General features: G+C 35.3%; 1 protein-coding gene across 2 annotated transcripts in view; it reads right to left on the bottom strand.

Annotated features, from left to right (window-relative positions):
- LOC106135344 (venom protease) overlaps window positions 1-27,277 on the bottom strand; it is a 29,482-nt gene extending 2,205 nt beyond the window's left edge. The window contains exons 1-8 of one of the 2 annotated variants that reach the window (XM_013335622.2): window positions 27,121-27,277; window positions 13,512-14,213; window positions 7,600-7,757; window positions 6,158-6,368; window positions 5,622-5,763; window positions 2,225-2,388; window positions 1,401-1,502; window positions 494-678 (exon numbers count right to left, since the gene is read on the bottom strand). In XM_013335622.2, the coding sequence (XP_013191076.2) occupies window positions 494-678; window positions 1,401-1,502; window positions 2,225-2,388; window positions 5,622-5,763; window positions 6,158-6,368; window positions 7,600-7,757; window positions 13,512-14,213; window positions 27,121-27,184 (1,728 nt within the window). In that variant the 5' untranslated portion in view covers window positions 27,185-27,277. The remainder of the gene's footprint in view (window positions 1-493; window positions 679-1,400; window positions 1,503-2,224; window positions 2,389-5,621; window positions 5,764-6,157; window positions 6,369-7,599; window positions 7,758-13,511; window positions 14,214-27,120) is intronic. The other variant, XM_013335623.2, reaches the window with a different exon arrangement.
- Between the last annotated feature and the right edge of the window lie 315 nt (window positions 27,278-27,592).

Below are 27,592 nucleotides of genomic sequence, written 5' to 3'. Positions count from 1 at the left end.
CTTTTTTAAGGCGATGGGCTAGCAACCTTTCACTATTTGAATCTCAATGCCATCATTAAGCCAAGCAGCTGAACGTGGGATATAATAAGTCTTTTCAAGACTGTTGCCTCTGTCTATCTCGTAAGGGATAGATATAGACGTGATTATATGTATGTTTGTATATACCCGATAGGCCTACATATAACTACAATAGGTTGCCGAAGACCGGATTTGATGGAGAGAGAGATGCAGAATGATAAACTGGAAATATGCGGAATGATAATCTGATGACTATGGGATAGCTGGAGACCTGAAGGCATTTGTTCCGCCGCTTCTTCTACACATGCTCTTTGGAAGCGGTAGTAGTTATAATTAGATTTAAGTGATGTGACGTCAATAAGTGATACCTTGTATCCAATTTTGAAAATAAATCTATTCTATTCTATTCTATTCCTTGTCTCTTTCCTCGAACCTTTGAAATACAAAGACATAATAGAGATGTGAGGTTACTTACGAGAGGCTGCATCAATGGCCCCCCACTGTCACCCTGGCAGGCGTCCTTCCCCCCCTTCAGGAACCCGGCACAGATGATGCTCTGGTCTATGTTCACTATGGGGTAGCTGGAGTAGGCCTGGGAACACTGGTTGTTGGTCACGACTGGTAGCTGCACCACTTGGAGATGAGTCGCTGAAGGGCCATCTGAAATGTTAGAATTTTGCGAATAAATTTTTTAATAAGTTGTATTGCGATGATTTAAGTTTGAGCCTAGAATAATTATTGGTAAATTATGTATCTATACTAATATTATAAAGCTGAAGAGTTAGTTTGTTTGAACGCGCTAATCTCAGGAACTGCTGGTTCGAATTGAAAAATTATATTTGTGTTGAATAGACCATTTATAGAGGAAGGCTTTATGCTATATAACATCACGCTGCGACTTTTGAGGAGCGAGGAAGTAATGGAAAATGTGAAAAAAACGGGGAAAATTATTCATCCTTGAGGGCTTCCGTTGCGTGCGTTGCGAAAACGGTTCAAGATATCAAAAAAATATGTATGAAAGAATTATTCCGCTTGAAAAAATCTAAAAAAATGTCCACGATATTATATGTCTATATTTTAAGATTAACTCACTAGAACCGTTTTATGGTAATCAAAATTTATAAAGCTGATGATGATGTTCTCAAAAATAAGTGATGCCTAAAATTACTATGCCACGCGGACGAAGTCGCGGGTACTTCTAGTAGATAAATAAAAATTTATGGGACAAATTACACAGATAGAATTATTCCAGAGAAAGTTCGAGACTTGTGTTACGAGATACTTACTCAACGATAGTAAATGCGCCACATGGCCGTCCAGCCTAATATCTTCAAACGTGTTATTTGTAAAAAATAAATTGCTATAAAATAAAATATACTTACGATACTCAACTGCCCCCCAACCAGCAATCATGGGGGAGTACTTCTCGAATGTCTGCGATCGGTATTCAGTCTCTTGGGGTAGGCAGATCGGCCTTATGAGAGCTGGAATTGGAGAATAAAAAATGGCGTTAATATATCTCTGCATACATACATACCTACATATGATCACGTCTATATCTCTAGCGGAGACAGAGACAGTCTTGAAAACACTGATAGGCCACGCTCAGCTGTTTGGCTTAGTGATAGAATTGAGATTCAAATAGTAACAGGTTGCTAGTCCATCGCCTAAATGTAGAATCCCAAGTTTATAAGCCTATCCCTTAGTCGCCTTTTTAGACATCCATGGGAAAGAGATGGAGTGGTCCTATTCTTTTTTCTATTGGTGCCGGGAACCACACGGCACGGATAGTTGTAGGTATCAGCATGCGAAATTAAAAGTAATTTTTTTTTAATGATAAATTAAGTTTTATCATCCAAGCAAGATGTCAAACTTTGCGTATTATTAAAGAACTAGCTTCAGCCAGCTATTTTTCCAGGATAAAAAGTATCCTATTTTATGCCCAGGATAATAAGGTACAATTATACCAAGTTTCATCGAAATCGAACCGTTAGTTTTCACGTGATGCCTGAACATACAGACAGACAGTCAAAAATTTTTTTTATCACATATTTGGGTTTGGTATCGATCCAGTAACACCCCCTGCTAATTATTTTTTCAATATTTTCAATGTACAGAATTGACCCTTCTACAGATTTATTATATGTATAGAATAGATATCTAAAAATTTAACCCGTTTATACTATTTTCTTCTTCAAAAACTAACCAGTGAACTGTACGTCCTTATCAAGCAGAAGGACTCCTATATCGTTGCTGTGTGACTTGGGGTTGTATTCTTCATGCTTCATCATCTTCTTGATGAGGACGTCCACGGGGGTGGCGCCGTCGTTCTCCGAAGCCAGGTCCAGCTCGCCCAGGCGGACTAGGAATCTGGAGTTGATATTTTTCAAGTTTAACAATTCTTTCTTTCTTTCTTTCTTTCAATCTTTTGTACATAAAATTATATTATGATACTAAGTAGGTTAGGTAGGTTTATGGTATATATGGTATTGTAAGTATGATTATTAGATATACATTATTTATTATCACCCACACAAAGGTTCTCTGCTTAACCCAATTGTAGACTGTTAGATAATGCTATTATTTAGCATTAAGTCCGCCTATTGTACTTTACAAACTGTAACTGTAGAATAAATAAGTACCTTTATATATAAGTTAGTTTCTAGTTGATATGTCTACTTAACAAATAAATGTTTACAATATCCGAGACGGTAAATATGAAGATATGTTATATAAATTGAAGATCTTGTTGTACTCGAATCATATTTGACGGCTTCTGTGGCGCAGCGGTAGTACATTTGTCTGTGCCACAGGAGGTCCCGGGTTCGAATCCCGGCCAAGGCATGATGAGAAAGAACTTTTTCTGATTGGCCTGGGTCTTGGATGTTTATCTATATAAGTATTTATTATAAAATATAGTATCGTTGAGTTGGTATCTCGTAACACATGTCTCGAACTTACTTCGAGGCCAACTCAATCTGTGTAATTTGTCCCGTATTTATTTATTTTTATATACCTATATATTATGCAAAAAAATAATAATTTGAATAAGTAAATTCTCAAGTAAATTTTCTTTGTACCTTAACCAATTTTGTCGAATCAAAGTTTAGACAGCGCGCGAAATTTTACTTAATCCACATGTGATAACCGGCTTCTATTCATTAACCAGTTTCGAAGTTATAACGTACGTACTTATAAGATAGACTAACAGTCATACAAAAATTATAAAAAAAAACTTTTTTTTAATTCTGTCACTCTTCTTTTCTTTCAGTTTTGTGGGAAAATATTAAATGTAAATACCTACACTACTCGACATTAACTGTCTTATTTATGTTTTCATATCATAAGGAATAGGCGTAGTATGTATGTATGTAATGAATAAAGTTCCCCAAGAATGCGTACCTAGGTCAGACAAAAGACGCTTCATAGAAATATCTGACTAACCCGATAGAAACCTGAAACCTTTAGTCTTAGGGAGCACCTTAACCACTACGCCATAAGGGTATTCGCTATACGATTCCAACAAACAATAAAACCTCGAAACGACATCATAAAGATAATCAAGTAAGCGATTATATAACTAAACCGGTTTTGACGGATCTTGTACTTATCATAAAACTGTGCAAACGAACGGACATTAAAACATTAGTTTTATTTGCGCATACAATGTTGGCGAAACTGGAATTCAGTTGCAGAGGTGTAATTCAGGTTTTTATCCTTAACTGCGTAGACAGAATCAACCGTTATAAGTGTCGAACGCTAAGCTGTTTAGCTTTTTCAAAAAAGAGGCAGGTGCTGTGTGGTTCCCGGAACTTTTGTGTAGGATGACTCCATATCATATATTTCCCATGAATGTCGTAAAAGACGACTAAGGGAACGGGTTATACACTTGAGAACCTGTCACTATTTAAATCTTAATAAGTCATACAGCTGAAGGTGGCTTTTCAGTCGTTACAAGACTGTTGGTTCTGTCTACCACGCAAGGGATATAACTGTGATTATATGTATGTAGAGGTAGGTTTTCCTTTTTTTTTAACTAGAAATTACTTAAATATTATTGACTAGCTGTGCCCGCGACTTCGTTCGCCGGGGAATAGTTATTTTGAGCATCATTGAAGCCCTCAAGGATGAATAATTTTCCCCATCTTTTTTCACATATTCCATTATTTCTTTGCTCCTTATAGTTGCAGCGTGATGTTATATAGCCTAAAGCCTTCCTCGATAAATGGTCTGTTCAACACAAATTCGAACCAGTAGTTCCTGAGATTAGCGCGTTCAAACAAACAAACAAACTCTTCAGCTTTATAATATTAATATAGATATGGCAAAACAACGTTTGCCGGGACAGCTATTGATGATATAAACATCGCTGCAGGGACAATGTTGGAAAATAATGGCTAGAATAAATATAAAAATCAGTATGACCTAGGTCACACGTTGCAATGAGGAAATATTTATAGAGAAATAAACATAAATAACCCCGGCATATTAGACGTAATCGAGATCATTTGACGACCTCGCGCAATGTTTGATGGGTGATTTGATGGGCACTATAGTTTCCTACTTTGAAGGTCCTAGGTTCGATTCCAAAGTGACAATTGAAAAATTCATTCTAATTTTATTATTTTTTTTACACATTAAATTAATCATAATTACAAAATACGTTTTGTAGTGGCGATGAGCAGACATAATGTTTTTTGTGTATATTTTTTATTTATCTGTGTGGCAAACGGCACTTTAGGACCCCTCCATCTTTTTCACATGTATGTCGTAAAAGGCGACTAAGGGATAGGCTTATAGACTTAAGATTCTTCATTTAGGCGATGGGTTAGCAACCTGTCACTATTTAAATTTCAAGTCTATATTTAAGCCAAACTGAATGTGAACGCGGTTGGCTCAGTCTACCCCGCAAGGGAAATAGAAGTGATATATAAGAAAATATCTTCTAATTATAGTATGTATATAAGAAGATATCTTCTAATTATATGATTATAGTAAACAATTATAAAATTATAGTAATTTTAAGAAGATATAAAAATACCAACTACATTTAATGGCTTTATAAACGCTATCAATAAAGGCTTAGTAATTGCAGATTAAATCAAATGCAGCGTTCCGACTGAATTGTGAATATATTTAGTTCCGATGTCCGAGAATTATGCAAAAATGCATCTCTGATCTTGAACCAGTGTCATCTTTATAATGATAATTATGTATAAACAAGATACGAACAAAATTATACATACCACCTGTATTATATTTATGACTCATAGTCGGCAAATAAACGTTTGAATTTGAATTTGAAAGAGTGTCAGTGGTTAAAAAACAAACATACGTCTACATCCCTTACGGAGTAGACAGAGCCAACAGTCTCATAAAGACAGAAAGGCCACGTTCAACTCATGGCTTATTGATGGAATTGAAATTCAAATAGTGACAGGTTGCTTAAAAAGAATCCCAAGTTTGTAAGCCTATCCCTTAGTTGCCTTTAACGACATCCATGGGAAAGAGATGGAGTGGTCCTATTCTTTTTTGTATTGTTACCGGGAACCACACGGCGCCAATACAAGATCACAAGCGAAATGAACGGCTCTGCTACTCACAAGCTGTTCTCCATTAGATGTATGCAGTGCGCAGCTGTGATGACGTGTCGGGAGCTGGCCAAGCTGCCTCCGCATAGCCAACGTGCGCCTGCGCCGCCTCGCTTCGGCTTGTAGCCCAACAGCGCCATCCATGGGAACGCACCTGAAACGAATTATACATACAATAGTTACGTCTATATCGTATCGTTGCCGTGTGGTTCCCGGCACCAATACAAAAAAGAATAGGACCACTCCATCTCTTTCCCATGGATGTCGTTAAAGGCGACTAAGGGATAGTCTTACAAACCCAAGTTCTTTTTTAGGCGATGGGGGCTAGCAACCTGTCACTATTTGAATCTCAATTCTATCATTAAGCCAAATAGCTGAACGTGGCTTATTTGGCCATTCGGTCTTTTCAAGACTGTTGACTCTGTCTACCCCGCAAGGGATATAGATGTGACCATATGTATGTATGTATGTACAAATAATAAAAATCTTTTAATATTAATTATATAATGCAAATTTTAAATTTAACCTAATACCCGCTACACTCTCACCTAGAAGAGCTGGTTCTCCTCCCACCACTCTGCTGACACCGCCATTAGCTTTCCCACACACTGGCGGGGATGGGAACTCATCCAAAAAGTCTTCGGAGGATTTCCCCTCAGGCGGTTCTGGACGGGGGGTCTCTGGTGGTGCTGCCGTGGTGGTAGTGGTGGTTGTGGGCTGTGATGGTTCCGAAGGAATGCCGGGTCTGGGACAGCATACCTGGGAATTTATGAATTTATTTATGTAAGTATCTATTAATTGGTAAGCAATCATGTGTGTTTGTTACCAGTGCCGTGTGGTTCTCGGCACCAATACAAAAAAGAATAGGACCACTCCATCTCTTTCCCATGGATGTTGTAAAAGGCGACTTAGGCTTACAAACTTGAGATTCTTTTTTAAGCGATGGGCTAGCAACCTGTCACTATTTGAATCTCAATTCTACTCGTATCATTAAGCCAAATAGCTGAACGTGGCCATTCAGTCTTTTCAAGACTGTTGGCTCTGTCTACCCCGCAAGGGATATAGACGTAGACGTGACCAGATGTACATATGTATAATTTGTAAGCAATCATTTTACAAAATTTTGACTATGGGTGACTATCATATTTTAGCAAACGTTGTTTCGCCATATTAATAATTTTTAAGTAATTTCTAGTTATAAAAAAATGTTAAGGGTGGACATACATACATGTATGAGAAGATGTTAATCAATATATATAAGTCATGTCACGGTCATATCTCAATTCGTGACCTCTTTATCGATTCAATTTACAATCTTTCAATGACATACCATTTTATAACAATAACATTCATCTATACTAATATAATAAAGCTGAAGAGTTTGTTTGTTTGTTTGAACGCGCTAATCTCAGGAACTACTGGTTCGAATTGAAAAATTCTTTTTGCGTTGAAAATACCATTTATCGAGGAAGACTTAAGGTTATATAACATCACGCCGCAACTATGAGGTGAAAAAAAACGGAGAAAAATAATTCTTTCTTGAGAGCTCATCATCATTCATGGGAAAGAGATATTAAAATGTTCATATAACTATTTATTTACGCGCTTACTACAATTGCATACGAAACCTCCATGAAGGTGTCGTGTTGATGGACAAATACATACATACATACATACATAAAATCACGCCTCTTTCCCGGAGGGGTAGGCAGAGACTACCTCTTTCCACTTGCCACGATCTCTGCATATTTCCTTCGCTTCATCCACATTCATAACTCTCTTCATACAAGCTCGGCGGTTTCGGGTACTTTTGACCTGACCCTTTACCAGGGCGTCCTTAATTTGATCAAGATACGTTCGTCTAGGTCTTCCCACTCCGACCTTTCCCTCCACACTCTCCTTGTATATCTGCTTAGTCAACCTGCTTACATTCATCCTCTCCACATGACCGAACCATCAAATACAAGCTCGGCGGTTTCTGGACAAATACCTTAGGATTATTCCCTTCGAATCCACAATGGGCCCGTCTCAACAGCTGTACAGCATCAGGGTTAGTCCGGGACTCCTTCACGACCCTCAGGTAAGGTTCGCAGCTCAAGATCGAGATGCAACTGCCTATCTCATTGTCCACCGTTTGGCAAGTTTCCTCTGCAAACATTTTTATATTAATAAAGTACTCGTTGTTAAATAAATCCTACTAATATTATAAATGTGAAAGTTTGTAAGTCAGGATGTCAGTGTGGATGTTTGTTACTCTTTCATGCAAATGCTACTGAACAGATTAAGATGAAATTTGGTATGTAGGTAGCTGAAAACCCATACTAACACATAGGCTACTCTTTATCGTCCGCATGGAAACCCTATCAATCCCAAATTTCATGGTAATCGGTTCAGTAGTATTTGCGTGAAAGAGTAACAAACATCCATAGGTACTGACATCCTGACATACTCACAAAATTTCGCATTTATAATATTAGTAGGATAGGATTTAACTTTAATCCGCTGAGAAATTTCATATCCCTTCAAATTTCGAATCCCTTGGCCTCTTTATAATAATTCTCTTTTACGTCAAACATTCGAAAACAGCTAATAAAGGTGCAAGCCGGTTATACAATCTTAAAACCGGTTTATATTATACCAACACGTGCTAAAGGTTCTATTTTGTTCTATCAGCAATACATTATAATAACAATATAATTCGTCGTCATAGACGTCCTGGCAAAGGGTCAGGTCAAGAGCACCCGAAACCGCCGAGCTTGCATGAAGAGAGTCATGAATGTGAATGAAGCGGAGGAAGTATGCAGAGATCGTGGCAAGTGGAAAGATGTAGTCTCTGCCTACCCCTCCGGGAAAGAGGCGTGATTTTATGTATGTAAAAATATAATTATTCTTGATTTTACCCGTAGTTAGCCTGCGCACATGTAGCGACACCCACTAAAGAATACAGGTTATTCTCAAATCCTACAGGAACTATAGTTTTTCCGGGATGATAAGTACTTAGGTACCCTATGTCTTTCTCCATACTCTTATTTATACGCGAAATTTCAAGAAGATCAGTTTAGTAGGTAACGCGTGAAGAGGTAACAAACAAACAAACTTACTTTCGCATTTATAATAATAGTAGGAATATCCTTTATATTTTCTTCTTGTTGTGATGTTTCACAAACTTCGAAATTACTTCAGGGCTTACTCAATTTCTGTAAGTAAGTATTAATTTGTATATAATTCGTCTTGTATACATTTATAATTTATTGACTTAAATGGAGAAATGAGTTTGTAAGTTTGCGAATTTGAAATATCGATGTAAGAGAAATGTGTGTAATGTATAAAGGGTGGTGACCAAAATTTATAAAGGTATGTTGAGATGGTTTGGACTTGGAAGAGAGAATGGATGAGAACAGATTAATGAAAAGAATTTATAAAGCAGAGCTGACTGTAAATTCGCGACTTCGTACGCGTGGAAGAGTTCCTCTCTTCCACGCGTACGAAGTCGCGAGCAACAGCTAGTAAACAATTAATTCTGTAGGCATTTAATTAAAACTAATGCAAAGTTATTGTGATTTATGCAAGATTTTAATTAATTGCTACCTTGATGGTTATTACGTCACCCTTATCCGCTATCTTCAAACAAATTCAACCAATCAAGGGAATCTAATAAACTTATGATATATTTTTAAGTGATGAGCTAGCAGCCTGTCACTATTTGAATCTCAATTGCATTCATTAATCTATACTAATATTATAAAGCTAGAGTTTGTTTGTTTGAACGCGCTAATCTCAGGAACTACTGGATCGAATTGAAAAATTCTTATTGTGTTGAATAGACCATTTTCCGAGGAAGGCTTTGAACAATATAACATCACGCTGCAACTTTTAGGAGCCAAGAAATAATGGAAAATGTGAAAAAAAAACGGGGAAAATTATTCATCCTTGAGGTCTTCAATGCCGCCCAAAATTACTATTCAAGAGGACTAAGTCGCGGGCACAGCTAGTCATTAATAAACATGGCCCTTCAATCTTTTCGATACCGTTCTATCCCTAATGAATAAAGACGTAAATTCTTGAGAATTTTCAATCTTATTAATTCTTAAATCTTTTCTATAAGCACTAGGTAAAAAGATGGATATCATCTACTTTTATCAACGGATTCCTTATTAAATATGCTTTCAGACAGTATATATGAAATTATTGGTGTATTCCAAATTTCCAATGCATTTAGTGCGGCGTCTGGACTGTTGAGCGGTTAGACATTTGAATACATACACTTAATAAGTTAAATTATTAGGCGGACAAAATCGCAAGCAACAGTTAGTATAGTTATAAATAAGTATTTGAAGCGACATCTTCACATAAATCTTAACATGCCACATCATCTCAGCTTTTATAGATAATATGTAGGTATGTAAGTATATTTTTATAATTTTTCCTGTTCCTTTCAATGTGTTTGATGTTTACTATAATGTGTGCTTCAGAACACATTCAATATTTGTGGCTATACATAGATACATATGCTCACGTCTATATCCCTTGCGGGGTAGACAGAGCCAATAGTCTTGAAAATACTTTTACGACATCCAGGGGAAAAGATGGAGTGGTTCTATTATTTTTTATATTGGTGCCGGGAACCACACGGCACCGTGGACGTAACCCTCCCCTAAATTTATAAAGATGAATAGGACCACTCCATCTCTTTCCCATGGATATCATTTAAAGCGACTAAGGGATAGGCTTACAAACTTGGGATTTTTCTTTTAGGCGATAGACCTGCTACTATTTGAATCTCAATGCTATCATTGTGCCAAACAGCTGAACGTGACCTACCAGTCTTTTCAAAACTGTTTACTCTGTCTACCCCGCAAGGTATATAGACGTCATTATAAGTATCTATGTATTATAATTATTCTTGTTACTCTATACAATCCATACAGCGCTTAACACTAAGTAAGTGTAATCTGTGGTTTGTTTATTAATTTTAATTAATTCTGCTACGTCTACCCCGCAAGGGATATAGACGTGACCATATGTATGTATGTATGTATTCTGTGGAACGATAAGTTATCTTACACTGTGTGATATGTTTTCAATAGGACGCGTTGTCAAGGCAACGTCCGGAAATAGGAAATAAGGTCACGAGGGCCATCGCGCACTGCTAACTGAAAGCAAAAGCAAATAAATAGAATTGAATGGTTTGACTGTACTTAATATGTGTGTAAAAATAATAAAATTCCAATGTATAATTTTCGAATCAAAATTTGAAATATATATATTGAAAAACCATTCAATTCTATTCATTTGCTTTTGCTTTCATAACTGTCTATCCCTAACAACTTTAGAGGTTTTTATCTATAGGTACATCTAAATTTATAAAGAGACACTGCCCGAATGACTCACATATCGAAATATAAAGGAGAAAGTGAATGACTGACATTAACACATCGCCCAAACCGCTGGTGCTAGAGATTTGAGATTTGGCTTTATTTGTTGTAGGGGTGCACTAGGATTTCCCGAGATTCCCGCAGTAACAGGAATTACGGTGATTTTTCCCATTACGCGGGCTTCCTCCAGTTTAAGTGTACAAGCCCACCCAAATCGCAAGATACGTCAAATTAAGAATGAAATGAATGAATGACTGAAATTATATTCTCAATTTATACGCTTTTTATGTTTAAGAGCATACGTATTTACCGCAATTTTTGGCGTAATCAGAAATTTAATGATTTATCTTTTGATATGTTTTTAAATAGGAGAACACGACACGGCACATGATAAGTATTAATAATTTTATTTACATACATACATACATATGGTCACGTCTGTATCTCTTGCGGGGTAGACGGTAAACATAGCCAACAGTCTTGAAAAGACTGAATGGCCACGTTCAGCTATTTGGCTTAGCGATGGAATTAAGATTCAACTAGTGACAAGTTGCTAGACCATCGCCTAAAAAAGAATCCCAAGTTTCTAAGCCTATCCCTTAGTCGCCTTTTACGACATCCATGAGAAAAAGGAAAGGGATGGAGTGGTCCTATTCTTTTTTGTATTGGTGCCGGGAGCCACACGGCACATAATTTTATTTATTTGATTTCAAACTCATATTCAAAGATCTCTCTGATTCTCTTGACCATCCGAAGGCCATAGCCAAGCGGATTCAGTCATAAAGTGCACTCGGAATGAATAAACAAATTTAAGTGCCTGAGATACTCTGTGCATAATAATGGACATTATTTCTTATGTCATCCAGGTATTGCCATGGCGGGATATTTTGAGATGTTTTTTAATTTGTAAAAAAGGTAAAAAAGAATCTATGTCCACGTTTAATTGCAAGTCGTATAGTATATATAATTGTTTTTATTCTAAAAGTTATTTAATTAGTATGTATCTATTGTGGTGTGGTTTTTCAAAAAGAGAATTTATTTATGTTATATAATACAATGTACGAATGTTAATAATATGAAGTCCCGCGCCAAAAAATATTTTAAATGAAGTCCGATTATTATGGGTGTATTTTGTAAGTACATAAACATAAAACAATAACAAAATTAAGATTTGTTTGAAGTATAAAAATAATCGTAGATTTGTATTTAAGAAAAACTATTTAAAAATAAGAGATCCCCAAATCATATAATACCGCTCCTTAACGTGGAGAGGTATTATATGTAGGGATAATACTTATGTCGATCAAAGTTATGTACATTAGTTTAAATACTAACCGATGCTCTTACGTAACATGTTTCCATCATGTTTCCATTTACCGTACTAAGCTGAAATGGCTTCCCATTCGCTTTCGTAGAAATACTCGCATTCTCTGTCTTCTTTTTAATATTTTATTTAATCCCGCCTTTCCTTCCTATCTTAAAGATCGTTTCTCTTTCCGTCATTCGTCTAATTCTCCTTGCAGATCCCATTTGCGCACCATTCTTACTATTCCTACCCACAAGACTTCCTTCTACTCTTTCTCCTTCTCTACTCATGCTGTACGACTGTGGAATTCCTTACCGCATGATATTCGCGATTCCCAAACTCTCTCTTCATTCAAACGACGAGTTAAAGACTATTATCTCTCCAAATAGACTTATATATATTATATATATATTGGTATGTTTATGTAGTTTATTACTGTCATTTATTTAAGTACTAGCATGTATGTTTAGTTAAATATGTTAAACGTTATTTATGCACACGCCATACCGCTCTAAAATTCATCTTTCCTCTCATGGGTCTACTGGAAGAGATTTCTTGTGAAATAAGTAGCACCTTTGTACTAGAATTATTGTAATAAATGCTCCTGTATATAATTTTGTGTACATAAATAAATAAATAAATAATAAATAAACCATGGATCCAATACCGGCTAGGTTTATCTGCAAAGGTCGCGGAGGTCAGATGGAAGTCGCTTCTTGTACAAACCTGACTCACCCAATCCAGGATCCATAGTAAAAGGCATACCCCGGGCTCCTCTCCAGAGATGTGAGGATGCAACCGGGACTAAAATGACCAGGAGGAAGAAGATAATACTATTGTCGATACGAAAACAGTATTATTATAAAATAAAAACAAAAATAAAAGTAGTAGTCATGATGATTGATGAAAAATTATGTACAATAAAACACCCATTGTGTAAACTTCAGTGTATTCGATTTCCATGCTACAAACCAACCATTAAAACCACAAATATATTTACATGCTCTTAAAAATTATCAAAGATAACCGTGATGACATGATTAAAAATAAAATAATGCAAAATACTTGATATAAAACGTTTGATTACAAAAATTGTGTCAAAAACCACCAGCACTTTCATGCAATCTTGTTACATCGCGACATCTGACCAAAGCGGACCATTAAGCTTTTAAAAACAATCAAAACATGTTAGTGCATTCCCAAAAATCAAGTCATATTTACGGAAAATTCCAGCCGATCCGAAATTGAAGTTGTTCCTCTTGTCCGTATCAGGCACAGGAGTCAATACAGGCAATTGTGTCACTCCATTCGTCTCCCCAAAGTTGACTGTTCCAGTTTCAAGAGCAGGCTTCACTGTTCCGATTTCAAGAGGCACAGGTGCTGGATCTTCAGAATTATCTACAACTTTCACTGGATCTATTACTGCTTCAGTCGAACTAGGCTCTTCAAAGTTCACTGGGTCGTTAGGAATCTCTTTGGCATTATCGTTAGGCTTTTGTTCGTAATTTTGATTGGTATTTGGTATTTGTCCATTATTGTAAGGTTGGTTATTAGCATATGGTTGATATTGGTTTCCATATTCATAATTTGGTTGGTTTATATTCGTTGGGTTTAGGTTTGTATTATGATAGTTTTGTCCATTATTTGGATTGACAGGAAATGCTATCGTATTATATCCATTTTGGTTTGGATAATTTTGATAGTTACCACCATATTGGTCCTCCTGATAGGCTGGCCTTCCTGTCTGTGCATTTGTGATCCCTGGTCTTCTAAATGGATATATGTAGCTTGGGTTACCGTCTCTATCATCGGGTCTAAAGTGTAGAAGACCTGTAAGTCTATCTCTTATTCTATTTGGATTCAGAAGGTTTTGGAAATTGAAGTTTGGACTCTGTCGTCGCTCCTCACGGTTCGAGAGGAAACCTGGTTTGTAAAAACGAAAATAATTATTGAAATTGTGTGTTGAGTTTGTATACTGTACTATTATATACGCTTTGGTAAATATGATGCGGTAAATGTGTAACTATTCATTGTGTTGATTTTGTATATTAGCATTTATGAGCAATGACCTATGGTTACAGAACATTTATGTTCGTAGTGACGGATTACCTATGTTCTTTATTTCTGAATACTATATTTATATATATTTATATATATAACATTACATATAACATTAGCAAAATAAAGTACCTACATATTAGTAAGATTTATTTTGAGTTAATTTATTTGTCTTATACAATTTAAAGCTATCTATCCCTTAGTCTCCTTTACCAGTGGTTCTATTGTAAACCACATGGCAGAACCTAATGCCAAAATTGATTTGCATGGAAACGATAACATTTTATAAGTTTTATAATCTTATAATTTCTAGTTTTCTTTTTAGCTCATACAATAATTATTTTGCTTTATTTAAAAAATATATTGTTTTATGTAGTATGGTCATAGGGACAACTAAAACTGTTATTTGTCGGCTACTTTTCCAAGAAAGGCAAGTTCAACACAGGATATGTTCTTTGAAATGTCAAATACTTAGTGATAAAAACCAGTTTACATAACGGAATTACTTCCTCGTAATTTCTAAATGATAAATCTAAACGAAACTTGAAATCTTTTTGGGCAAGGATTTATTATTTAACTAGCTGTGCCCGCGACTTCGTCCGCATGATATAGTTATTTTGGGCATCATTGAAGCCCAATATGAATAATTTTCCCCGTTTTTTTTTTTCACATTTTCAAATATTCCTTCGCTCCTTATAGTTGCAGCATGATGTAAAACAGCCTAAAGCCTTCCTCGATAAATGGTCTATTCAACACAAAAAGAATTTTTCAATTCGAACCAGAAGTTTCTGAGATTAGCGCGTTCGAACAAACAAACAAACTCTTCAGCTTTATGATATTAGTATAGATCAATTATAATTGTTTTTAATACACGATTATGAATTTTCTGTAATTTTATTGTGGTGCAATATATTTTATTGTGATATTTCCGTCTATCATTAGTGATTCCGTGATGGGACATGTGAGACAATTTTGACCCTTTCCCATGGGACAAGTGATACTAATTAAACTGCCTTTTGTCCAACCATGGGACTACTGTGTTGTGTGGTCCCCGGCCCCAATATAAAAAAAAAGAATAGGACCACTCCATATCGTTCACATGGATGTCGTAAAAGGCGACTAAGGGATAGGCTTATAAGCTTGGGATTCTTCTTTTAGGCGATGGGCTACCAACTTATCACTATTTGAATCTTAATTCTATCTTAAAGCCAAACAGCTCAACGTGGCCTATCAGTCTTTTCAAGACTGTTGGCTCTGTCTAGCCCGCAAGGGATATAGACGTGACTATATTTATGTATGTATGGGACTACTCAATGGGACTAGTCGGCCACACAATATTATATGACTAGCCGCCACCCGCGATTACGAAAGTTTTTATTATATACTTAGGCGATTTTAAGTGCATTTTACACGTCAACAAAAATGGTCATTAGACTTCTTTTTGAAATCTCGCCAATGTTAGTCATATTTTTAGTTGAATATAACAATAATAAAAAAAATAATTAAAGCTGAGCTTCTAATTAAAATCGATTTATATAGGTAAATCCCCGTTTCACAGTTAGGTAAATATTATCAGCTTTATATGATGTTATATGTTGTTAATAATTTAGACAGTTTGATGTTGTTAGACATTCAATGTGCGCGTATCCGAACGCAGGATGTACCCGAGCGCCACCTACACGAACCTCTTAAAAAACTATTATTCAGGATGTTAGCCATTACATAGACGTTACATGTTATTATACGATTAATATACGATAAATACAAAGAGTGCATAAAATTAGTGTTCCTCATTGAGTACGCCCTACCAATACACAATAGTGGCGACGAGGATCGTAAGTAAACACGCGATACGAAGAGAAAAAGATAAATTGTACAATGGCCGATTATGCGAGCACGCCGTGACAGCAAACTCAAAGTGAAAAAATTTGTGATCAACATTTTCCCAGTGCATCCACGTTATCCGTGAATCGCAGGGTTCAAAATCAATAAAAATGGAGGCTACGCAAATCGCACAAGTTTTGGCCCAGATGGTGGAAACTATGAAAGGTATGCAGGAACAACAAACACAATTACAACAAGCATTAATGGATAAAGATACAAAACCCATTACTGGCATATCATTACAGCCATATGATGAAATTAACGAATCATTTACAAGCTATTTACAACGATTACAAAATTACATTACATTGAGGGGCGTAACCAACGAGAATACAAAATTACAAATATTCCTGAATTGTATCGGTCCCAAACACTATCAGCTATTGAAAAACATTACAGCTCCGAGTACACCGGAATCAAAAACATACAATGACTTGGTGAAAATTCTAAGTAACCATATTGCCCCAGAACCTGGTGAAGTTGCCCAACAACATAAGTTTTGCCTTCGTACCCAGCAAGAATATGAGAGTATTGCAAATTATGTCGCTGGATTAAAAGAAATAGGTGGGAAATGCAATTTCATCTGCAATCATTGTAGAAAAACAACATTTGAAACTCACTTGAGAGTGCAGTTTATAAGAGGGCTACGCAGTTCTGAAATAAAGGAAAGGCTACTTCAAGAATCACCTGAAACAAAATTTGAGGACATTATAAAAATTGCTATGGCCATAGAAACATCAAAAAATGAGTCGAAGGAGATGGGAACCGAAATACAAGAAAATATAAATAAAGTTTCATTATACAAAAAGAAGGAAAATAAATACAATGGAAATACATACAATAAGACTGAAAATAAATACAAGGGAAATACATACAATAAGACTGAAAATAAAGAAGATAAACATAATATTAAATGTTTCCGCTGCGGCAAAACAAACCATACAGCAAGGAATTGTACACTGAAAGACAAATTATTCTGCAAAAATTGTAAAATCAAAGGACATATACAGTCAGTCTGTTTCAAAGATCAGAAACAAATTGAAATAGACAGGGACAGTGATCCGGAAGAAGAGATATATGAATTATACAAACTACATACACTTCAAAATATCCAAGTACAAAATGATAAATTCTACATTTCACTACAGTTAAATGGAAAAATACATAACCTGGAAATGGATACAGGTGCTGCTGTCACCACATGTTCAGCTGAATATTTTTACAAACATTTTCCAAATTTGAAATTAACTAGTACTGCAATAAAATTACGCACATATACTGGAGAGATAATAATACCAATTGGAACCTCAATAATACAAATTACACATAATAAGAAAATTATTCCAGCAAGAATTTTTGTCATACAAAAAAATGTAGATCCTGTAGTCGGAAGAGAGTGGCTCAGGAAACTTAACTTACAATTTAATATTAATTCAATACGAAAAGAAGAGAAAGATATAACAGAAAAAGAATTTCAAAAAACACTACAACATTTGTTACAAGAATACAAAGAATTATTTACAGAGGAAATTGGAAAAATTAATAACTTTCAAGCATCATATAAATTAAAAGAGGGATCATTACCAATATTTTTAAAACCACGTCCAGTACCATTTGCATTGAAGAATAAAGTAGAATCTGAGATTGACAGACTAGAAAAAGAAGGCATCTTGGAAAAAGTGACATATTCACAGTGGGGGACACCTGTCGTACCTGTAATAAAACAAAATGGGAAAGTACGTTTATGTGCAGACTACAGAGCAACTTTAAATAAAAATATAGAAGATGACAATTATCCGATTCCTAGAATTGAAGAAATATTCTCCAAGTTAAGCGGTGGAAAATATTTTTGCACATTGGACATCAACCAAGCGTACCTACATTTAACAGCAAACGAAGAGACAGCAGAGATGCAGACCATCAGCACATGCAAAGGTACCTATAAAGTAAATAGAATGATGTTTGGGGTCAAGGTAGCCCCTAATATTTGGCAACGGTACATGGATCAAACACTGCAAGGCATGGAAGGTACGGCCTGTTTTTTTGATGATATAGCCTTACAAGGAAGTACATACATACAATTATTACAAAGAATAAGAGCTGTTTTTGAGAAATTACAAAAATGTGGTCTACACCTAAATAAGAAGAAATGTCAGTTTTTCCAAAAGTCAGTAACATACTTGGGACATACAATAAATGAAAATGGATTACATCCTACTCAAGATAAAATTATAGATATCAAGAATAGTCCACGTCCTACAGATGTATCATCTCTTCGTACATTTTTGGGAATGATAAATTATTATCAACAGTTCATTCCAAACCTTGCATCCAAATTGAATCCACTTTACAAATTGTTACAAAAAGATACAGAATTTATTTGGTCTAAGGAATGCGAGAAGACTTTTCAAGCTTTAAAAGAGGAAATTTGTGGAGATAAAGTTCTCATACCTTTCCATGGAGAACTACCTGTCACATTAGCTACAGATGCATCACCCACTGGATTTGGAGCAGTATTATCACACATAATGCCGGACAAGACTGAGCGACCCATAGCCTTTGCATCAAGATCTCTCACTAAAGCTGAAAGAGGTTACAGCCAGCTTGATAAGGAAGCAGCAGCCTTAATATGGGGACTTAAGAAATTCTTTCAATTCTGTTATGGTAGAAAAATTACCTTAATTATTGACAACCAACCTTTAGCTAGAATTTTACATCCAGAGAAGGCTACACCAGCTACAACAGCTATCCGGCTAGTACACTATGCCAACTTTTTAGCAGGATTTGATTACAACATAAAACTTAGAAAGACTGCAGAACATGCAAACGCTGATTACTTTTCAAGATTGAACAAGGACATGACAGATACCGAAAGAGACTATTTAACGGACGATGACGCATTTTACTTAAATCAAATTTCAGAGATGCCAGTTACTTTACATGAGATAAGAGAGGCTACAAGAAAAGACCCGGACTTACAAAAGCTATACCTAGATATTCAATCGGGCAAAAGTGATCCCAAGAGACTACATGAGTTTTCCATACAAAGCAACTGCATTTTTTACGGCATAAGAATCGTCATTCCAAAGGCGTTACAAAATAGGGTCTTGGAAGAATTACATACAGCACACACAGGCATTGCAAAAATGAAAGCATTAGCAAGAAGCTACGTCTGGTGGAATAATATTGATGTTGACATTGATCGAATGGTAAAGAAATGTAAGATGTGTTGCCTTATGCAGAAAAACCCAACAAAAGTACCAGTCCACGTGTGGGAATATCCAAAGGAGCCATGGAGCAGAATACATATAGATTACGCCGGACCATTTCTGAATAATTATTTCCTTATTGTTGTAGATGCCTATACCAAATGGCTTGAAGTTGTACCAACCGCTTCCATTACAGCAACATCAACAATAAATATTCTTAAGAAATTATATACTACGTTTGGGTTACCTATAACTCAAGTGTCAGATAATGGAAGACAATTTCGATCACAAGAGATGTTACAGTTTTTAAAAGAAAATGGAATACAAGCCAAATTTATTGCTCCTTTTCATCCAAGCTCAAACGGACAAGCGGAAAGATATGTTCAAACATTTAAGAATAAGCTTAAAGCAATGGCAAATGAAGAAGGATCACTACAGGACAAGCTTCAAAAATTTCTAATGACTTACAGAAAGACACCAAATAATGCTACGGGATTGAGCCCGGCAGAGATGATGTTTAAAAGATTGTATAGAACAAGGATTGATTTAGTAAAGAGAGATGAGAGTGAAAAAGAAAATAAGAATGATAGTTTAGAAGTAAAGAAAGAATTTAAAACAGGAGACAGAGTACAGATTCGAATGTATGATAGTAATAAATGGAAATTTGGGAATATTATAGAGAGAAAAGGAAAATTACATTATGAAGTAGAGGTAGATGGAAGGATACATCACAGACACGTAGATCAAATCTTAAAAACCTCCTGTATGAGTGAAAATCCATACCTACCTGATACATACAGATCCTATCCTGGACAGCTACATGAGACAGTGCAGACAGCAGAAGAACCTGAAAGAAGACAGAGTATACAGCCAGCCCCGGAAGCAACTCTACATACTGAGCCGGCACTTAGTCCTGAAAGAAACCCGAATAATCCTCTTATGGAACCCCAGAAGGTGCAAAATGAGCATGAACCTACTTCAGTACCAACAGAGACAATTGTAACAGGTGTACATTTAGCTTCACCAATGATCGCACGCCGTTCACAGCGAGTAAGGAAGAAACCTGATAGGTTGAACCTTTAACCGGGACCTGGAAAAGAATTCAAATGACGTGGGAGAGAATGTTAGACATTCAATGTGCGCGTATCCGAACGCAGGATGTACCCGAGCGCCACCTACACGAACCTCTTAAAAAACTATTATTCAGGATGTTAGCCATTACATAGACGTTACATGTTATTATACGATTAATATACGATAAATACAAAGAGTGCATAAAATTAGTGTTCCTCATTGAGTACGCCCTACCAATACACAATAGATGTTTCCTCCATCGTTTGGGTTTTTACTCATAATTTCGCATTGTAATATAAAAAAAATATAGTTTTGATTACTTCCTGGTTATATTGACTTGAATACGGTTTGACGACTTTGCATGAAGAGAGTTGTGAATGTGGATGTAGCGAAAGAAGTGTGCAGTGATCGTGGTGAGTGGGAAGATGTAGTCTCTGCCTATCCCTCCGGGATAGAGGCGTGATATTTATATCGTGCGTTAATAAAGAAATTTGTCAAAAAATAAATGCTTGAGAGTCAACAGGTCCACTTTCTAATGTAAACCTGATCCATGCTAATTTTTTATTTTTATTATTGATGTGAATACGCTTGAACCCGAAACCGCCGAGCTGGCATGAAGAGAGTTATGAATGTGGATGAACGAAGAAAGTATGCAGAGATCGTGGCAAGTGGAAAGAGGTAGTCTCTGCTTACCCCTCCGGGAAAGAGGCGTGATTTTATGTATGTATGTTATACGCTTGACTTCAATTGCATGGTAGTAAGAGGCCTAAGGTGGTAATTATTCATTCTTGCCTTGAAAATCTATACCATTATTATAAAGCTATAGAGTTTGTTTGTTTGTTTGAACGCGTTAATCTCAGGAACTACTAGTTGGAATTGAAAAATTCTTTTTGCGTTGAATAGACCATTTATCGAGGAAGGCTTTAGGCTATATTACATCATGCTGCAACTATAAGGAGCAAAGAAATAATGGAAAATGTGCAAAAAACCGGGAAAACTATTCATTTATCAATGATTCCAAAAAAAAACTATTCCACGCGGACGAAGCTAGTCAACTATATATACATGAAATGTTTTATAATGTTTAATACATTTTCACAAAACTGTTGAACTATTTCAAATGATAGATAGCTACCTTGATACCTCAGAAAGGTAGTTGCGTCATAGCACGCAAATTGATCGAGGTTTAGGAATCAGACAAAACCAAGGCTGGCGCGTGCCAATGACTTTTTGACCGTCAAATGCTGCGCGGGCGCATTTTTTTTATAACAACTTGTTTTACAAAGTTGTTCAATTTGATCAGTTTGATTTAGGATTTGGCAGACAGAAAATGGTGTGCAATGTTGTAATGTTTAACAAAATAATTGGGAATTATACTATCTGGTAACGTTTAGCTTATACGGAATAGCATAAAATTTGGTAGGTATACCTTCCTACAAGTAATGTCACATGTGGCTAAGTTTCCCGAAATTCCGGCAGGAACGGATATAAACGGGATTTTTCGTTTAACGCGAGAGAAGTTTTGGGCATACTGTGTGTAGTATTAGTGTTCAAAACGTATTTTTTTTTATTAATTTATTTTTCACGTATGTTAGTTTTTAACACTCAATATTATCAGAATAATTTAAAAGGTTTATAAACTTGATATTATTTTTAGTCAAGGAGCTAGCCACCGAAAGTGACCAAACATGACCATGAAGAAAATGCTGCAGTGCAGTTTGTTACCGCTTCTTCTGCACTGACGCCTTGGAAGCGGCAGTTAAACCATACGTTTTGACAATTATTAAGCGATATGAAGTATCCTATAATGAATAAAAATTTTGATTTGATTGATTTTGATTTGACCTTTCAGTCCTTTTAAGTCTCTGTCTACTCCGTAAGGAATCTAAAACATAATTATATGTTTGTATATAAATCACCACCCTATAAAAAAATACCCTTTCCTTAGACAATAACATTGAGTGGTAAGCCGCATTAAGTTGATAACATTTCAACTGCATTTAGTTTCATTATCGGAATTTGATAGCTGTCACTTCACTTTATATACATATTTATAACATTGACAATTCAGAGAATCAGCAATGCCATTCAAAATAGCATAGCTGCGAGCCTTCTGGGCACACTACCGCATGTTAATGCTATGCAGGGACTGTATAATTTGTAAATTAAATTTTAGTTTGTAATCATCTTTTTTTCTTTTTTTTTTAAAACTACCTAGTTTTAGTTTTAATTTGAGTTTATTTTAATGAGTTTTCCATATCTTTATTTCCATTTTTCTTACGATAAATCTATTGTTTTAATTTATTGTGCAATAAAAGGTATTCTATCTAAATAAAAACGAATCAAAAATGGAACTGAATTACGTAATTTTCATCCTAAGCGTTACTTTTAGTTTTTTTTTGTATTGTATAATTGATTTTTTAATTTACATACATAAATACATAAATATCACGCCTCTTTCCCGGAGGGGTAGGCAGAGACTACCTCTTTCCACTTGCCACGATCTCTGCATACTTCCTTCGCTTGATCCACATTCATAACTCTCTTCATGCAAGCTCGGCGGTTTCGCGTACTTTTGACCTGACCCTTTACCAGGACGTCCTTAATTTGATCAAGATACGTTCGTCTAGGTCTTCCCACTCCGACCTTTCCCTCCACACTCTCCTTGTATATCTGTTTAGAATTTCATTGAGAATATTCAATTTATGCAAAATATATCATTAATAACATTTATTTTAGAATGTTTTCCATTTCTTCTTCCTCCTGGCTTTAGTCCTGGTTGCATCCTCACCACTCTGAAGAGCCCGGGAATTTTATATAGATCCGGGGTTGTCGGAGTCAGGTTTTTAAACGAAGCGTCTCCAATCTGACCTCCACAATCTTTGCAGGGGAACTAACCCATATTTGGATCGATCGTGATTGCACATTCAGTTGTCTGAATGTGCAAGTTTCCTTACGACGTTTTCCTCGTCGTAATTTGAAAATGTTTTTCATTTAAGTATATAACAAATAAATGTTTTTTTTTTAATATTTTTCTGTGCTTAATATTCCATTTTCTTATTCTTAATCAAGCCCAATTGTTTTTAACAAATGTTTCATCTCAAAAGTTTCATTTTATTTCAATAGGTACATCAATAACTTTTTAAACTCATACCATATACAAACTTTACTCATACAAACTATAAATAACATCTGGATCTAATAAGTTAATATTTTATGAAACAACTTAACAATCATTAATATTGTTACTTTAAATTTATCGTTGAAAAAATATATTCGCTTATTATTGCAATATTATTTTTTATTAATAATTTAAATTTATAATTTTTACCTCGAACTATTTTCGTGTTAAGCAACTACACGAGTAGTAATAAATTTGAAACTTGTTTGATCAAAAATAATGATTTAATTTTATATCTACGGGAAATTAAACCGTAATTTGTTGACTATCTAAATTTGAATATAACATTATGGGTTTTACATAAAATGCTTATCCGTATATATTTCTTAGAATTAAAAAAACCTAATAATAGTTATAAGTTATGACTCATTAAATTTAGCTGTATAAATACATATAGTCACGTCTATATCCCTTACGGGCTAAACGAGCCAACTGTCTTGAAAAGACTGCTATTTAACTATATTTTTATGTAAATTAAACAAGACATCTTTTTTTTTTAAATATTATTAAAAACCACCATTTCATACGAAATTGTTAATTAATTAATTTCCTTATATTTACACTAAAAATGTTATCAATAGTGTATAAAAAAAAATTTGTAAGTTTTATTTTCGCAATATGAGGTCAAAATCTGGTCTAGAAAAAAAAATATGGAATTAAAAAACAAATCAGTCAGCAGTTAGGTAGATAAATCTCGCTTTGCCCGTAAATCACACAAATTAATGGGCTTACTTCCCGTGGGAATTATAAAAAAAAGTAAAATTTGTTAATTCTGAAGGTTTTGTCTGTCTCTGTGCCATAATTAAATCATCCGAATCGGTCGAGTAATTTTTGAGTCAAACAAACATAAAAACGAAAAATACAAATCTTTTCTCTTTTAATTATTTTTATTAAAAGCACAAATTGCACCTAAAGCTACTCTTCATATACTTAATAGCTGAACGTGGCCTATCAGTTTTTTTAAGGCTGTTGGCTCTGTCTACCCCGCAAGGGATATAGACGTGATTATATGTATGTATGTACTCTTCGCAAAACAAGTAAATGCATGATATCTATATCATGGAAAGAATTATGAAGCTCCCTATTCCTTCCTATCTACAGCCTTGGCCAAAAGTTTTAGGCACCCCTTAAAAATACACAATGCATGTTTACTATTGAAACAATGAATAAATACTTATCTTTAATGTATTGTCAGGGTCATAAAACGTTACCTGGCACAGTAGGTGGCATATTTTGAGGTCATGAAAAACCCTGGGCACCGAAAACAAAAGATTTCAGTTTTTTGTAATCTCATCAGTGATTATATGACCAGTTGTGTTCTAGACTTCAACTAGTAAACAAGCTGTAATTTTTTTTGACCGACAAATAGACATCATATTAATTCTAAAATGCCCAAAAAAAGTAAAATTACTATTGAAAATCGAGTGAAAATTGAACTTTTACACGAACAAGGGCGATCCCAGAAAGAAATCGCCAAGTTGGTGAAATGTTCGCGTTGCGCTGTACAGTCTGCCATCAAACGGTTCGCCGAGACCGGTACCCACGACGACAAACCACGAGCAGGCCAAAAACGTGTGACTACGGATCGCGAAGATAGAAAATTGGCTCGAGAGTCACTGAAAAATAGGAAAAAAACTTCATCCGCGCTTGCTGCTTCGCCTTGTCAGATGAAGCTGGAAAGTCAATAAGTTCGCGAACCGACAGAAGAAGACTCGGGGAAGCAGGCCTAAAAGGGTGCAAAGCCAGGAAGAAGCCTAGGCTGTCAGAAACTAATTAAAAGAAGCGCCTAGAAAAGCTTTACAGTACCAACATTTCGCAGAGGAAGATTGGGCTAATGTGGTGTGGTCTGATGAACCTAACTTTAAGGTGAGTCAATACTAGTAGTTTTCTTATAATTAAGAACGTTTCCTTTTTAGTTCCACTCTTATAATACAAATTATAATCAATTTCCTAATTGGTGTTGTTTTTTCCTCAACCAGGTTTTTGGGACACCGGGTGTGACCTTTGTGAGGCGACGTATGGGCGCAGAATACCATGCAGATTATGTTGTACCTACTGGCAAGCACGGCGGAGGTAGCATTATGATCTGGGGCTGCATGGCTGCCGATGGCGTTGGTGAAATGTTTGTTTGCGAATGTCGTATGAACAGTGAAAAGTGCATCCAAGTACTCGAAACGTCTCTAATGCCATCGCTAACAAGCATTTACGGTGACATCAACCTAGACGCTGTCATTTTTCAGCAAGACAACGCAACGTGTCATAAGTCAGGGACTGTGATGCGCTGGTTTCTTGAAAATAATATTGAGGTATTGGATTGGCCGGCGCAGCCTCCAGACCTCAACCCAATTGAGCATCTTTGGGGTATTTTAAAGCAGAGGATCAAGGAGCATAGTATTTCATCAAAAACTGCATTAAAAATGCATTAGTTCAAGAATGGAACAGTATTTCTAGGAATGAGTGTACAAAGTTAGTACGCAGCATGCCGGCTCGAATCAGTGCAGTAATAAAATCTAAAGGTGGACCTACTAGATTATAAGCTTTTCTTGTTTATATTAACCTAATTTTTAAGAAATAAATAAATATAGAAAATAAAAGTAGTTTTACTTCATTATTTTAATAAAAGTTGGGGGTGCCTAATACTTTTGGCCAAGGCTGTATTTGGGAAAAGAGCATTTTATTTTATGTATTTAATAAAAATATTTTCGGTAAGTAGGCATTTATGCGTATTTATATGTATTATATATAAGTATATATAATGTGTGCATTTTATTATGTTTAAACATTTAATTGTCTTGCTCTGCGCCAACGCCAATCTCCTGTTTCGTTTGCTTTCACCCAAAGGTTGACTGGAAGAGATTGCATTAGCGATAAGTCCGCCTTTGTACCATCTGTTTTGTATGTTTTACTCTTATAGTGCAGTAAAGAGTTTTATCTATCTATCTTTCTATCTACAATATGAGTCTATGTCGAAGAATCACAGTTAAAATAACAGATAATATTCATACGCATATTATTGAGAGCGATTTTTAGGTTCAATGTGTGCACTTATGATAATCAATAGTTTCTTAAAGCTTGCGTTCCACTTGACTTAAATAAGATCATTTATAAACGTTATCAATCATTATTTTAAGATTTCGGTACAGATGCTTCTGTCACTGTTAGAAACTATTTGTTTGCATTGTAATTTTTTTTAAAAACGTTTGTGTAAAAATATGATTTTTAATAAATTATTTGAAAACAAATATTCTTACACCACTTCATTGATTTTTTTTATAATTTGAGATGTAATTTCATGTCTTCCTATACATAAATAGGTAAAATACCTTGTACAAAAGAACCTTACAAATCAAATCAATTTAACAACACCATTTTTTACAACATCTTACCTACAACAATTATCTAACACCTCAAAAAAATAACTCACCAAACTGGCAGTACACTAATTGCACACACAAAAAAACACAGAATAAAACACACAAATTCGCCATAATTATTTACATACACATCCGTTTTACACAAACACTGCGCATATACTGATATAAAAACATATATATAGATATTTCGGCCGCCTGGTCAGACGTTCTTGGTCAACTGCGGTTGATCTTGACCAACTAAGAAGTATATATGTGTAACGTCATACAAGTATGTTTATTATACAGTTATAATACGTAATTCCCTGTGAGTTTTTACGGAAGTCCGGATTTTTCGGAAATAATTTCAATAGGACTAGGATGTTGAAAGGTGTAGGACAAAACCCTGTTACTTATTCTATACTTTAGGTATAGTCTATGGGTTTATGGCTAAAGTATAAAGCGATATCATAGTAGGAAGAAAAGCTAAATTTTACGAGAAATAAAAGTACTCGTAACAAAGAACTGAAATTCTGAAAAGAGCGA

The sequence above is a fragment of the Amyelois transitella genome, chromosome 20, assembly GCF_032362555.1.
Source record: "Amyelois transitella isolate CPQ chromosome 20, ilAmyTran1.1, whole genome shotgun sequence".
Taxonomy (NCBI): Eukaryota; Metazoa; Arthropoda; class Insecta; order Lepidoptera; family Pyralidae; genus Amyelois; species Amyelois transitella.
This window is presented reverse-complemented; position numbering and strand designations above follow the sequence as displayed.